General features: G+C 62.3%; 1 protein-coding gene across 4 annotated transcripts; it reads left to right on the forward strand.

The window, feature by feature from the left end:
* Positions 1 to 612: 612 nt before the first annotated feature.
* On the forward strand, positions 613 to 14,372 carry PICK1 (protein interacting with PRKCA 1). 4 transcript variants are annotated; one of them, XM_037068300.1, is made up of 13 exons: positions 613 to 784; positions 1,184 to 1,282; positions 2,377 to 2,488; positions 3,886 to 4,014; positions 6,339 to 6,405; positions 7,412 to 7,501; positions 9,819 to 9,872; positions 10,330 to 10,392; positions 11,024 to 11,157; positions 11,459 to 11,551; positions 12,283 to 12,333; positions 12,896 to 13,040; positions 13,553 to 14,372. In XM_037068300.1, exons 2-13 carry the CDS (start codon positions 1,242 to 1,244, stop codon positions 13,822 to 13,824), a joined length of 1,251 nt encoding a protein of 416 aa, XP_036924195.1. In that variant the 5' UTR covers positions 613 to 784; positions 1,184 to 1,241; the 3' UTR covers positions 13,825 to 14,372. The 4 variants fall into 4 exon arrangements, with proteins under 4 accessions (XP_036924195.1, XP_036924193.1, XP_036924196.1 ...); XM_037068298.1 differs by lacking the exon at positions 613 to 784 and adding an exon at positions 793 to 931; XM_037068301.1 differs by lacking the exon at positions 613 to 784 and adding an exon at positions 793 to 878.
* The last annotated feature ends 398 nt before the right edge of the window (positions 14,373 to 14,770 follow it).

Here is a 14,770-nt window from a genome sequence, read left to right on the forward strand (position 1 = left end):
CACAACAGTCACAGCAGCAGAGCATGGTGGGAGATGAGATGCAGACCCCTCGGCTGGGAAGCACAGATGGCATTTCCTGACCCTCAGTGGGACTCCAGGAGAGCTGTTTCTCAGGGCTAACAAAGGAGATGGGGAGTGAGGAAGCTTCACCAAGTACAGTAGAAAGCACCTGCCTCGATGCTCCCCAGTTTGCATGCAAGGAGAGGAGGGAGGTGCGTGAAGGGAGGGGGAAGTAACCTGCCCGACTTGTTAAAAGCAGATCCACTGGACACGAATATGCAGGTGTATAAAGGGCACTGGTGAGGTCGAAGTCTCAAAGGTCTAGATCTTACACCAAACCTTGTTTGGGTGGCTCTGGACCCTGTCTCTTCCTCTCTCTGACACTTGGTTTCCTGGTTTTCAAAACGGATTAGGCAGGCTGGCTCGAACCCTGTCTCTCTAGTAGAGGAGTCACAGCACCCTAGGACGGGGTACGGAAAGTGGGAAAGGGTTTGTAGGTCATCGGGCTTCACCGCAAGTCTCCGCACCCAAGGATGCTCACGTTGCCACGGCAACCGCCCAACCGGCGTGGTCCCCGGAGTCTCGCTGAGGAAGCTGGGAAGAACCCTGCCCTCACCAAGATGGCGGCGGCCACAGGACAAGGGGAGGAGTTGAACGCTGTCGGACTGTCCAGACCTTTTCTCTGTTTCCGCTTTCTCATGCCGACAGCGAGCTTCCGTCAGTTCTTGTTCTCTTTCCTGGTTCTGGGAGCCCCGGGAGCCAGGAAGGGAAGGGTTGTCTGCAGGTATTGGGGCAAATACCCGCAGGGGAAGGGCGTGACTTTTGCGTCCTTCCGGAAGTGACGCCACAGTCGCGGCCGCCGACAGGTGGAACGGCAGGTGGGTTCAGGTGCCAGGCTGGCCCGGACCCGACTGTGGGACCGACGCTTCCGGTGAGCGGAGGGTCCTCACCCCAGAGCTTGGAGACCCGTGGGACGGGCTCTGAGCCTACCGCCTTGGTCTGGAGTCCCCTCCCCCCAGCTCTTCCCCACCACTTACCTAGGAAGAATAATCACCTACCCACCCGCCGGGACGCCCCCCACCGTCCAGAGGGAAGGGGGAGGGCCGGCAACGCCAGGGTTGGAGTTGGCAGGTAGGCACATCAGTTCCCTAAGCCCCTCCGCTCCTTTATCTCTCGGATCCAGTTCTCTATCCCCCCCGCCGAGCTGAGCAGTTAGCCGGCCCACCTCAGCTCTCGGAACCATGTTTGCAGACTTGGACTATGACATCGAAGAGGATAAACTGTGAGTGTTTCTTTCTCCCAACTCCCAAAAGTGCAGGTGCCCCAGGCCCCCCAGCGCCACCCCCCAGGCCCCCTTGCTTCCCAGTTGCACGACTCTTGCTTTTCCATGGTGGATCGGGTCTTGGTCATGTACTGTAGCAGAAGGGACCCTGCCCTTCCAGGAGCTCACGTCTGTAGGGGGCTGTGGATGCAATAACAGATCATTACAGACCAGGGCCATAAGGGTCCTAATGGAGAGAGCAGAGCAGGTGGAGTGGGATGTTCAGGGAAGGCTTCACAGAGGAAGTGGCAGTTGAGCCAGGTTTAGAAGGATGAATAGGAAGATCATAAACGCACCACCCTCCCCAGTGTAGACAATTAGTGGGACAGGTTTTCAAAAGTTCAGGTAGTCTCCTTATTAGATTCTGCCCTGCCTCGTAGTAAGGTCCTGGTCTGGCGCCTTTCTGTGTCTTCGGCACTTTGGCAGGTGCGCTACGGTGTCAGGAGGTTGTTAGTACGTATTTGCTGTTGAGGGAGTGAGTGCGTAAGTGAGAACATTTACCACAAAACATAAGTATGTGCTAATTTATAGTGAAAACCGGGAGGTAATTGAGTAGCGCAGCTGAGAGATGGGTGACGGGTTGTTTAACAGGGGAAGGTCTCCCAAAGGAGGGGATCTTAACATTCCATACACACCTGAAGAGGTGATGTCAGACTCAAACCTCAGAGGTAGAATGAAGCCTGTTTTTATGGAGTGCTTACTGTGGCCTGGCTTGGTGTTAAATACTTCCTGTGCACTTTCTTACGAGAACTTGGATAAAGCGGCCATTTTATCCGTACTATTTTAGGGATGAGGAAACCGAGGTGCAGAGGGGGTAGCTCTCCCAAGCCCGTGGCCGATTAGTGGCAGAGCCGGGCTGTGGTCCCATGACTTTGAGAGCTGCACGCATTTCAACACCAAACGCCGTCTCTCTGGCCAGATGTGGAAGGGAGGGCTGTGCAGCATCCGCAGCCTGTCAGGGTTTCAGGAGGCCTGTCCCCTTCCCCATCCCCTTCCCCGTCCCCTCCAGTCCCCCTTCCTCCAGGAGACTCAGCCTCACGTGCGTCTCTTTGTAGTGGAATCCCGACCGTGCCGGGGAAGGTGACCCTGCAGAAGGATGCTCAGAACCTGATCGGGATCAGCATTGGGGGAGGGGCCCAGTACTGCCCCTGCCTCTATATCGTCCAGGTATTGGGTGCTTTGGGGCTGCGGGTGAGGCCCTCGAGGGGAAGAGCCCCCTCCTTACGTGGGTATCATGCAGGCAGGTTCCCTCCTCTCTTCTGCGGAGTTCCTTCCTGTTCTTGAGGTCTGACCTCCTAGGAGAGTCCTTCCTGACCGCCCCATAAGTAGGTCCCCCCTTGTTCTCCTCCCATACTTCAGTCTCTTTTCTCCTTTCTCAGCACTTGTCACTGTCTTAGTTGTCGAGTGCCTAGCTGCCTTCCAGACTCCTTGTGCTGTGAGGGCAGGGCCCTGCTGGCTTTGCCCAGCAGTCAGCACTTGGGGAGATGCCGGACGTGGAAGGCTTTCCATCAGTGTCTTTAATGAGCCCATGTCTTTTTAGAGAGAAAAGGGAAGGGAGGGAGAAAGAGGAGGGGAAACATCAATTGGTTTCCTCTTTCACACGCCCACCTGGGGACCTGGCCCACATCCCAGCATATGCCCTGACCAGGAATTGAACAGGCGACCTTGTGGTTTGCCGGATAGTGCCCCACCAACCGAGCCATAGCAGCCAGGGCACTGCTACTGTTTTTGCAGCAGTTGTTCACTTCCCCAGATGATCTGCCCGTGGTAATGAACGAGTCTGCTGTCCCTTGTAGAGGGAGCAGCCTCGTGTTCTGTCAGCTGTGACTCAGGAGTGGCAGCGATCTTTCTGTAGACTTGGAAGGAGCCTTGCCGTCTCGGACATAAACCTGACCTGGATTCTACCCTGTTCTAGTTTGTTCTGACGGCTCAGTAGCCGTCAGTGGCAGAAGGGAAAGTATGGTCTCTGAGGATCTTGCAAAGGAGTCACTTCTAGGCCTTGAAGGCGGAGATTCCCGGGACCTAGTCTTGCAGCACAGCGTGTTGCCTTCTCAAGCGATTTGGCCTCTTCCGGTCCAGGAGGTGTCAGGGAGGCGCTCTCCCCAGGCCTTCCCAGGCCTCTTCACCCTGTGCCTGCTTAGCCTGTCTCCTCTAAAACCACTCTGCCTCCTCTCACCCTGTCTGCGCAGCGTAGTAATTCCGTAACTTTTTGGCTAAATCAGCGTCGGTCAGCTCGGAGCAGCTTTGTTAGGAAAATCTGCCACAGACGTGACTTGGGAGGGGCAGACGCTCAGATGGGTGTGTGCTGTCCGGTGGGTTCGGCATCAGAAAGGGCAAGTGTCATGGCTCGCATTTACCTCCTGCCCTCCTCCTCCTGCCCCCAGAACGTGGGGCCATCTGCTCAGGCACATCTACCCTGTGTTTCTCTCGCCCCATGTAAGAGACCGGAGGATAGAGGCCAGGATGAGGCCAGGTATTGGTTGGGCGAAGGGCATGATGGTCTCTTACCGGCTGTTCTCCCATTTCTCCCTTTCTCCCCACCCCACCCTCCTTGTGCACCCCAGGTATTTGACAATACCCCAGCGGCCCTGGATGGCACCGTGGCAGCTGGCGATGAGATCACCGGTGTCAATGGCAGATCTATCAAAGGGAAAACCAAGGTGGAAGTGGCCAAGATGATTCAGGAAGTGAAGGTAAGGGCAGCTGCAGGTGCAGGTGCAGGCGCCCTGAGCCAGCAAAGCCGCTTCTGAGGCCCCGGCAGGCCTGGAGGGGGCTGGCCCTGCCAGCCACTGTCCTGGGAGTGTCAGGGTCCGGGCCTCGCCCCAGCCTCCCTCGGTTCCTCCTGTGTCCATTCAGGCAGCGCCAGCTGTGCTCCAGGACTCATGTGGGCCTCGGCAAGGGGGGGTGGGCACTAGGAGCAGAAAGTGCCCTGTCCTTGAGCTCCTGGGGGCCAATCAGACAGAACCAGGCTTCAGGGTGAGCTGGGGTGTCCCCAGTCAGGGCCGGAGCTGAAGCTTGAAGTCCAAGGTTGCAAGGGGGGGAGCGCCACAGCAGAAGTAGCCCTGGGTGCTGGCCCCGCTGGGCAACCCCAAGCAAATCCCTTCCTCCCTCCAAGCACCCACACGAGAGCTGGGAGAGCCCCGTGTCCACATCAAGGCTGGAAACATGCACAAGGGGCTCCGGTCCCCACGGAAACGTGAGGGGCTGGTGCGAGGCAGGATGTGGAGGGGCCTGGTGAGGAGCCACGGTGTGGGGGATGAGGGGAGGACCCAGAAGGGCGCACACACACCCTAGTTCTAAACCAGAAGGAAACAGACACCTGGGTCACAGACACCCAGGAGATGTCACTGAGCCGTGGTAGGCCTGGGAGGGGGCAAGAGGGAAAGAGAAGCCCCCTGGCCCTTTCCTGTAGGCGCTTTCATTGCCGTGGGCCCGCCTGGACTGGCAGATCCCCAGGACACCTCCTGGCTCTGGGGCAGCTCCCGTCCAGGTGCCGGTCTTCTCTTCCTCGGACCGTAGTCTGCCGCCAGCTCCCTGCTCTGCACCCCGCACCCCTCCCCACAGCGGCTCCAGGCCAAGGCTCCTCCTGAACAGTGGGGGCATCCCTGCAGGCGCTGGCGCGTGGCTCTTCCGCCATTCCCCGGAGATCTGCTGCGAGTGCCTCGGGGAACTGACACCGTGAAGGAGCTGTAAAGCCGCGGGATGGCTTCACAGTCTGGGAGTTAAGGGTTCCAGCTGTAAGCTGAGCCTGGCCGAGTGTTTGAGCTCCCTCTGCCCCTCGTCCAAACCGTTCCTCCCGCCCCCTCCACCATCCATGCCTTAAGGGCCTGGTGCCATCATTCCTTCCAGGCCCCCTTTCTTGCCTCAGTCCAGGGCCGGCGCCTTGTCCCCTTCGCTCTGCTCTGCCCCGCTGCTCTCCTTCCTCCTCCTTCAGGGCCGAGAGTCCAACCCTGGCCTTTCTCCTACTTCAGCCCCTGTAGCCCAGGGACAGGTGGGAGCTGGGGCTGGGGTCCAGGGCCCCGTTGCACAAAAGGAAGTGACAAGCTGACTCAGAGCCCAGCTGCTGCTCCCCGGGGTCTGGACTTGACTGTCCCGGGCATTACCTGCTGGGCCGAGGAGCTCATCGTGGGAAGTGGGGGCGGTGTTTCCTTCTGGTTTACAACTGGGGAGGGGTGTGCACCCCTTTGGGTCACACCTCACCATGGCTCCTCGCCAGGACCCTCCACATCCTGCCTCCCACCAGCCCCTCACGTTTCCATGGGGACCAGAGCCCCTCATGGGTATTCCCAGCCTCAATATGAACCCGAGGATCTCGTAGCTCTTGTGTGGGTGCCTCGAGGGAGGAAGGGATTTGCTTGGGGTCACCCAGAGGGCCGGCACCTGGGGCTGACTCTCGCCGTGGTGCTCCCCCCTCGCCACCTGTGGTGGCCCCAGCCCACCTGCCGTGCCCACCCCTGGTCTCACCACCTCGAGCCAGTGTGGTTTCCCTTCAGGACCCAATTCTGAAACACTGTGTTGTGTTTGGGGGGCTCTGTCCTGGGTTGAAGGGTGTTAGGGTTGTGAGGGTGGGAGTGGCCGCGGCGGCCTACCCTGCGGCTGGGCCCCGGGCCGGGCCCCTGCGCTGCTCCTCCGCAGATATCCCAGCATCAGGCGCGGAGAAGGGCGGGCGCGCTCAGGGCGAGGGGGAGGATCCTGCACTGGGAGGGGCGGAGCCAGCGCAGCAAAGGGCGGAGTGTGCCACGGGGGAGGGCAACGCGCCTGATCTGGCTGGAGCACAGGATGTGCGAGGACCCCTCATCTGTCCTTGTCCCTGCCGATTCCCCGGGGCCTGGGGGACGGAGAGGGAGGGACCTGGGAGTAGAGCCCTCTCAGTGCAGGGCCTGTCACAGCCCCAGGCCTGGCAGGGCCGGGGTCGGGGCTCCCTCATGACCATTGGTTGCGGGGCCTCGGCCCTCCCTGGGGAATGGGCCAGGGACCCAGAGGCCCCTCCTCAGCCCTGCCCACCCTGCTTTTCCAGGGGGAGGTGACCATCCACTACAACAAGCTGCAGGCGGACCCTAAGCAGGGCATGTCCCTGGATATCGGTAAGCCGGGCTGGAGCGGTGGCGTCCGGGGCCCCTTTGTGACACTGCGTCAGCAGTTACGTGGTCACGCTCTAACTTTCTGGCTGTGCCAGGCCCCGGGGCTGGGAGGCCACCTCCTCTGGGACCTTGCTGCCCCAGGGCTGTCCTTCATGGGCCTGGGCACTCACCCTCCCGACGGGGAGGGCACCCCAGTCCTCGCCTGGTGCCTCAAGGGCCCCTGCACACCCCCACTCCACCTCGGCTCCTTCTCCCACCCAGCTTCAGGACCCCAGGAAAGCTCAGGTCTGGACCAACCTTGGGCCAGCTCCCCTGCCCAGCGTGCCCCAGGCAAGGTGGCTTCTGCTGTGGGGCTGGTTCTCTAGACACTCCCAGATCCAGAGTGCACGGCAGGCCAGGTCCTTTGGGCCAGCCCCTCATTGCAGATCAAGGCCTGCGACCCCTAGAAGGCGCTGTGTCCCCTGGGTGAATGTGCACCCAGATCCCTGGGCTCCAGTCTGGCGCCCTTTCCCTGTACCCTGGGGCCAGACCCACCTCCCAATTTTTTAAGGAAAGGGGCCAAGGGCAGATTGAGTCTGTCTTGCGTTCCTCCTCTCAAACCTTTTGTGTCTGCCCTGGCCCTGGGCCAAGCGAGACTGAGTATGCAACCGGTGTACAGTGACCGAGTCTCAGGTCTAGGGTCCACTGTCATCAGTGGTGCCTCTCCTCCCCTGGATGTGGAGGTGGGGGGAGGGGCATCCTTTGACTTCCCTGGGGTTCCGTCAAGGCTGTGGCATCTGGGCTGTCCATGCTGAGCTGCTGCGTGGAGGCCTGGGCCCTGGGCTCAGCGCTTTGTGAGGCGACCCCCTGCCAGGCTCTCAAAGGCCCCTGAGTGTAAATGGAGCCGGGCCCAGTACCCCCCATGGGGACCCCCCCATGGCATAGCTGCCCCAGTGAGCCCTGATGAGGTGGGGCGGGGGGCCTGCTGCAGACGCTGCCCACCAAGCCCCTCTCTCTCACCTGGTCCCAGTGTTGAAGAAGGTGAAGCATCGGCTGGTGGAAAACATGAGTTCGGGGACTGCAGATGCCCTGGGCCTGAGCCGGGCCATCCTGTGCAATGGTGAGTCCCTTCCTTCCCCGGCCCTGGCCCGGAGTCTCAGGCCCAGGCTCCCAGGGCGAAGGGCGCTGCCTGTCCAACAAAGCCATCACGGGTCCCTCTGGCCTGGCCCTATGGTCACCATCTCTTTGAATCCCTGGAGGCCTCTCTAGCTCCCACAAGGCGTCGACAGTGGTCAGCTGAGTGTCCCCCACCTCCAGGCGAGGACTCACAGATGCAGGTCACAGACAGGGAGATGGACCCACAGTGGTGGGAGCTGCTGCCTTCACCACTGCGGCCCACTGCTCTCCTACCCAGGCCCAGCCCTGCCCCCCGTGCCACCGCGTGCTAAGGCGGGCCCTCCTCTCTCCCTGTTGCACTAGCGCTCCCGAGGCTCCTGCGCTGGCCCAGCTCCGTTACTGCCTTCCTCCAGGAGGTGGCGCTGCTGCCCTCCTTTCAGCTGTTGGGGGTGGAGGTGGCTGCCTGGAGGGAGAGGGCCTGCCGGGTGCGCGCGCTCACACCCACACATGCCTGTGCACTCGCTCTCCCCCCAGGGTGGCCAGTGAAGAACTTGGCCCCGCTCCCGCCGTCAGCAGCTTGCGTCTATAAACAGCAGCAACCCCGCTGAGCGTGGGGGGCAGATGTAAATTCCTCCATAAATTGTAGGCGTGGCAGGGCGCACTGGGCTTCATTGGCTGGGACATGGGGGTGGGGTCTGAGCTCCTTCCAAAAGGCGTTCAAAAATGGAGGCTGCTATTTTCAGCCTCTTGGTGTCTATAAATCCCTGTTACTGTAGTTACCATGCGTTGAGATGAAATTAGAACCGGTTGTTGTGTTTTTCCCCCCAAACCTTGCAATTTCCCTAGCCTTAAATAGAGTTTCTAAAACTGAAGCTGGCATGATGTCCCGTGACCCTGCTAAAAGCAGCAGTAGGCCGCTTACGTGGCTCCCGCCCTGCCAGGCTGGCCAGGCACTAGGCCGCTGAGCAGCCGGGGCCCTGAGGCCAGCCGGTGGCCACAGCCTCACCAGGACCTCCACGGTGCCCCCTTCCCTCCTGGCGCCCCTGGAGCCCACGCCTTCCTCCCCCAACAGCCTGCCTCGAGGCGGCCTCCCCTGTCCAGAGGAAGACCCAGCCTCGGCCTCTGCTCCTCCCTTCCGCCCCTCCGCCGGGTCCCCACTGGAGACTGGGGGCACCCCAGCTCTGACAGCCCCTGCTGTGTGCCTGTGATCAAGCTGCGTTACCTCTCTGTCCCTGGTTGTTTTTTGTAAAACAAGGGAAGTCGCTCTCCCCCAAAGGCTCACGTGGAGGAAGGACTGAGAGGTGTGGAGGGAGCCTGGAGGGGTCCAGCCCAGCATAGGAGCGCGGGAAGGCCAGACCCTGGCTGGGGATGGCCGGGCATGGAAGCTGCACCCATGGGCCCCAGGCCTGCAGTTGCCGCTGCTGCTTCCGGTGGGGTGGTGCAGCGCACCCCGTCAGAGTCGGAGTGGAGGGCACGGTGCTCACCACAGGGGAAGCCCTACTGGTTCAGCTCCTTGCTGCCGTGGCCCGGAGCCGGGCTGGTAGCTCCTGGCTGGCCCCTCTCTAATGCGAAAGGCCCGCCTCAGCCCTGGCAGTCCACGTGCTCCCCTCACTTTACAGCCCTTACTGCCCACCAGACGTGGGCAGCCACTGCCTGGCCCCGCTGCTCGACTGTGAGCCTCCAGGGCACCTGTGGGACCCCACTCACCTGGCCATTCCCCAGGGCCTAACGTGGGCCTGCGCTCAGCGGCGCTCGGTAGACACCCACTCAGTGAGCGGTCACCTGGGCCCTGTCCAGTGCAGGCTCCCCCTCAGAGCCCTTGCAGAATGTCCCCCTCCCCACGTCACTGCCCCTCTGAGCTAGCATGTTCGCTTCTCGGTGCCGGGAGCCGTGCTGGCTCGTCTCAGCCGCTGTCCCTGACCACCTTCCCCGTGGGCTCTAGGCGGGGCTCGGGTTGGCCTGTGGGGGCCTTGGCTTCAAGGCTGGCCTGGGAGAGCCACCCCAACCATTTCTCACAGGTGACTTGCGGAAGTCCCTGCATTGGCCCCTTTGATGCACCCCAGCCTTCTGGGTCAGGGGGCTTGTCTCAGGGGTGCTGGGGGCCACCCTGCCTCTCACCTGGGTGTTCTGAGCCCAGCAGCCCTTGAGGGGCCCAGCCCCCCCCACCCATGGACCCTGCCCTGCTCCCTACGGATTGTGTTTGTCCTCTGGGGTCCTCCTCTGCCCTCAGGCCTGGCCCAGGCCCCCTGCTGTCTCTCCCCACCCCGGCTCACAGAGACCAAAGAGCAGAAATGGACTGACCCCCTCTTTGATCCCCGTAGACGGGCTTGTCAAGAGACTGGAGGAGCTGGAACGCACAGCGGAGCTCTACAAAGGTGGGCGGCAACCCCCCATCGTGCGTGGGCCCCGCTGGCCGTGTCCTGGGGGGGCCGCAGTGGGGCAGGTGTGCCAGCCTTCCAAATTCCAGGGCCATGGCTGTTAAGAATTCTTTTTTAAAAGTCTTAAAGACATACATTTTGGGATTATAAAAGTAATGCATACCCACAAAAATTAAAGTAAGAGTGGGGTCGTAGGGAAGTCCCCAGGACGGGTGCTCTCCCCGCCCCCAGACAAAGCCTACAGGGGCCGGTCTGCCTCCCACCCCCGTGGGCCCTGGCTCTTCACAACCGGGCTCTTCACGGCAGGGGCTGTGCGCATGCACCCCTGGGCCTGGGGGGGCACCATGGGAAAGTCAGTGAGCACAGGGACGGGGTGGAGTGGAGGGTTGGGGGCATGTCCCAGGCCCGTGGGGCCTGCCACCTGCCCCACCCCCTTGGTGTGGTCTCTCCCCAGGGATGACAGAGCACACCAAGAACCTCCTGCGGGCCTTTTATGAGCTGTCACAGACGCACCGGGGTAAGGGCGCCCCCTGAACTCACCATGTGACCCCAGGCAAACCCCTCCCCACCTCGGGTGTGGCCAAGGTGCTGGGCAGACAGCATCACGTCTGACCCTGGGCAGCTCTGGGTGGGGCCTTGTCCAGGCTCTGAAGGAGGCTAGGCGGAGTGGCGGGGGGTGGCGGGGGGTGGGGGTGGGTCCAGATCAGCTGGTCTTCAGGGGGCAGCCCCTCATCTGAGCCCTGTCTGTATTCAGGGGGCAGCCACTGCCCACCCCATTTTCCAGGTGGGAAAGGGAAGCCAGGGCACAGGAAAGGGTCACACTGCTCCTAAGGAGCAGAGACCAAGTGCTCTGCCCTCAGATGGCACTGCTGTCCCCCCGACCTGGCCTAGCCATCTCCTGTGGCCTGGTCCCTCGGGAGATGGAGGGAAAGCTTAGGGTACCTTGAGGTACCAACCACGCTTCCTCAGTGGTACAGACCCAGCTCCCTCTGACCCTCTAGGGGTGCTGACCAGCTCCTGTCGGGTGTAGACCCCACGCAGAGCTTGGCCTTCAGCCTGCCATGCCCCGTGCCCTCCTCCTCCCCCACAATCCCCCACCACCACAAAGGCCAGGGAGGGGCAGCCTTCAGGGCCAACTTGTCTCGCAGCCTTTGGGGACGTGTTCTCCGTGATCGGGGTGCGGGAGCCGCAGCCGGCCGCTAGTGAGGCTTTTGTGAAGTTCGCTGATGCCCACCGCAACATCGAGAAGTTTGGCATTCGGCTGCTGAAGACCATCAAGCCGGTCCGTCCGGTGGAGCACCCGTGTGTCGGCATGGGAGGGTTGGGCGGGGGCCGTGTGTCACGAGGAAGGGTCCTGTCCTGGAGTCGGAACACCTGGCCTGGCGTCGACCTCTAGGGGGTTTGTGGCCCTGAGTCCCAGGCTGCCCTGGGCCTGGTCCATCTAGCCTCTTTGTAATGACCAAGACCATCAGGGGCGCCCGTGGGCTCTGGCGGTTGGAGTCCACCGGGAGACTGACACGGCGGTGCCGCTCTTTGTCACCCCAGCCCGTGGGGGCCTCAGCATGCGCCCCTGTCCCCCCCAGATGCTGACGGACCTGAACACGTACCTCCACAAAGCCATCCCCGACACACGCCTCACCATCAAAAAGTACCTGGACGTGAAGTTCGAGTACCTGGTGAGTGGTCTGTGAGTGGGGGGCCGCTCTGGCCTGCAGGGTGAGAGCCCGCTTGGAGCCGGCTGGAGCCCCTCAAGTCGGAGGGAGGTGCGGGCCCTGGGCCTGGGCAGTGCCAGGAATCTGGTGGCAGAGCCCTCAGTGTGGACCTCTGACCCCTTGGGATTTTGGGGTCACTTTACTAAGGGGTTAGACTAGGTCAGTGGTTACACGGTGGGCACTGAGGGACGTCGGTGAGTCTTACGTTTAAGTGACCATTCTGCGGTGGAAGGAGTGGTGGCCGCGCTTCCTGGAGCCCGGGGTGGGCCCTCTGCTGCTGGACGCTGAGTGCCTTTCACAGGCCCGTCTGCAGCAGAGTTGGCAAGGCCTCCCTAGCGCCTGGGACCAGGGGACCCATTTTCCCAGAGCATCTCTCGGGCCTTGAGTTTGGTAAAGGGGGTGCTGCCTCTCACGCCCTCCCCGGTGCGTGTTCTGCCCTGTCTGCTGCCCCAGGGGCCACCCCGAGCAAGCACCAGTGTGTGTGAGGTGCTTAGGCCTCCGCACTCCCGAGCACCACTGTCCTCTCCGTGGGCCTCCCCTCTGCCCAGCAGGGGGTCTGCAGGGCCCAGGAGGCTCGGCATGGCTGCTCCCCTGGGTGCCTTTGGGGCTGTGTGGCATGTGGGGAGCTGGGTGCTTCAGAGCGGGCCCCCAGCAGGTGCAGCCACTCCGACAGCCAGCCTCTCCTGTCCCCACAGTCATACTGCCTGAAGGTGAAGGAGATGGATGACGAGGAGTACAGCTGCATCGTGAGTGCACAGGGCAGGGCACAGCCCTGGGTCCAAAGGGCTCAGTGCATCCCCTGCCTGCCTCGAAGGGCCCCCAAAGGTCCTGTCTTTGCCAGGGACACCGGGTGGGCCAGGCCAGCCTGGGAGTGGCTTGGGGGGCCTGGCTGGCTCTTGTTCCTGAAGATGTGGGGCCATCTCTGCCACCCCGGCCCCTCTGGCCACATGCGGTGGGACCAGCCCTGTGCCCACTCCCAGAACAGCCGCCCGTGCCCTGCCCCTGACTTTGTGAGGTTCTTGCAGGGAAGAACTGACTTTCCTCTCCCCTAGGAGGCCTTTTTTATTCTTAATTTGCACTATTTTTGATACCAGGATCCATCTTATAACTAAATGTTCATTTATTTAACACAGGAAGGGTTTTTGTTTGTTTTTTCACAAAAGTGTAAGTGCTTCCAGCAATCCCTGGCCTCTCAGAGGTGAGGGACCCGGGGAGCCAGAGAAGAGCCGAATGGGGCGGGGCGTGAGCCTTCCTGCCTCCCCCCACCTCTTCCCCACCCCTGACGTGCCCACCACCCGCTTGCCCCAGGCCCTCGGGGAGCCCCTGTACCGCGTGAGCACCGGCAACTACGAGTACCGCCTGATCCTGCGCTGCCGCCAGGAGGCGCGCGCTCGCTTTTCGCAGATGCGCAAGGACGTGCTGGAGAAGATGGAGCTGCTGGATCAGAAGCACGGTGAGGGCCCTGGGGGTGCGCCGAGGTGGGGGTCACGCCTACCCAGTGAGTCCACCCGCCGTCCTCGGGGTGGTGGGGTGGGCACCGTCTCCCCACTTCAGAGCTGGGGAATTGGGGGCCCAGAAGGGAAGAGCACTCATTTGGGCCCAGGGCCCAGCCGGGCAGTGCAGCACTCTGGGTCGGACCCAAGACAGAACCCTGGCGGGAGTGCACCCACTGCCGGGGAGGCCCCCCCCGCCCCCCCCAGCCTGATCTGGGTGGGGCAGACTCCCTGGGGTGCAGTCCACAGCCCTTTCACTCAGTGGGACGCCTCTGTTCCCTCAGCTGGAATAGGCACCTGGGTTCTGTGTGGGACTGGGCAGCCCTTGCTTTGCCCCCTGCCTGGATTTGAGGTCGGGGAGGTGCCCAAGGGGAAGCTCCGGGTAGGGGGGCGGTCCCGGCAGGTATGGAGGGTCCGCTGGGCAAGGCAGGCAGCCCCGGCCCACCGGAGCCCCTCCCCCTGCCCGCCCCAGTCCAGGACATCGTGTTCCAGCTGCAGCGCTTCGTGTCTACCATGTCCAAGTACTACAACGACTGCTATGCTGTGCTGCGGGACGCCGACGTCTTCCCCATTGAGGTGGACCTGGCCCACACCACACTGGCCTATAGCCTCAGCCAGGATGAGTTCACTGACGGGGAGGAGGAGGAGGAAGATGAGGAAGACACGGCAGGCAGAGAGCCGACCAGGGATGCTCGAGGGGCTGCCGGGCCCCTGGACAAGGCTGGAAGCTGGTGTGACTCCTGAGTGTGCTGTGCAGTGCGGATCTGGGGGGTAGGGAGAGCGGGAGGGCAACAGCCAGGAGCGGAGGCTGGGCTGCCGCGTGGCAGGACGGTGCATGAAGGCCTGCTGGCTTGGGGTGTCTGCCCACCTGCTCCCCTGTCCCTGCTCCCCTGTCCCAGCAAGGCAGACCTGGGCTGTGACCTCATACTTGGGCGCCGGACCCTCCATCTTCCTCCCTCAACTCCCCAGACGGAACAAGAGCTTGTTCCTAGGACCTGGCCTAGGAAAGGGAGGGCAGGAAGGAGGAGGGGCTGGCGCTGGCAGGAAGTCCAGGACCCACTCCTCGAGGGCGCCTCCGCTGGCCCCGCCTGGAGCCTGCCGGAGTCCGGGCGGGGTCAGACAGCCAAGGTGGGGCCCAGGCTCATGTACACCCTGGCCCCACCCCAGCCCACACTCACACCTCGGTGGCCTTTATTTATTTTACTCTCCTGGTTCAGCCACTTTCCTGGGGAAGGGCTGGGCGCTGGGCCTGCATCGAATAAATACAAACCCAGACGGCGCCAGGCTGTGCAGTGGCCTCAGGCCTGCCCCTTTTTTCAACCCCGATCGCAGGGCAGGTGGGCACAGGGGTTCCCGCCGATCTCTTGCTCTACTCACTGTTCCTCACCCTCGCAGCAGCTCTGCCCATTGGCACCACTGTCCCCGTTCAGAGATGGGACACAGGTCCCAGGCCAGGCTGGCCTGAGGGATGGATGGGTTTGATCGCACACCTGTCAGGTCCAAAGACACCTCCCCCCAAGCCTTCTGCTTGGGGGCGGAGCCTTTACATCGGTCTCCCCTTCATCCTTCAGGGCTCCTCCCCGTGCACCACACCCTGGTTGGGGGTGGGCAGGACAGACACTGGGCCAGGAGGACTGAGGCCCCCCAGTGGGAGAATGGTGAGGGTGCCCTGCTTTCTGGGGACACCCCT

This window comes from Sturnira hondurensis, unplaced genomic scaffold (genome assembly GCF_014824575.4).
Source record: "Sturnira hondurensis isolate 20B ecotype Veracruz unplaced genomic scaffold, ASM1482457v3 Scaffold0017436, whole genome shotgun sequence".
Classification (NCBI taxonomy): domain Eukaryota; kingdom Metazoa; phylum Chordata; class Mammalia; order Chiroptera; family Phyllostomidae; genus Sturnira; species Sturnira hondurensis.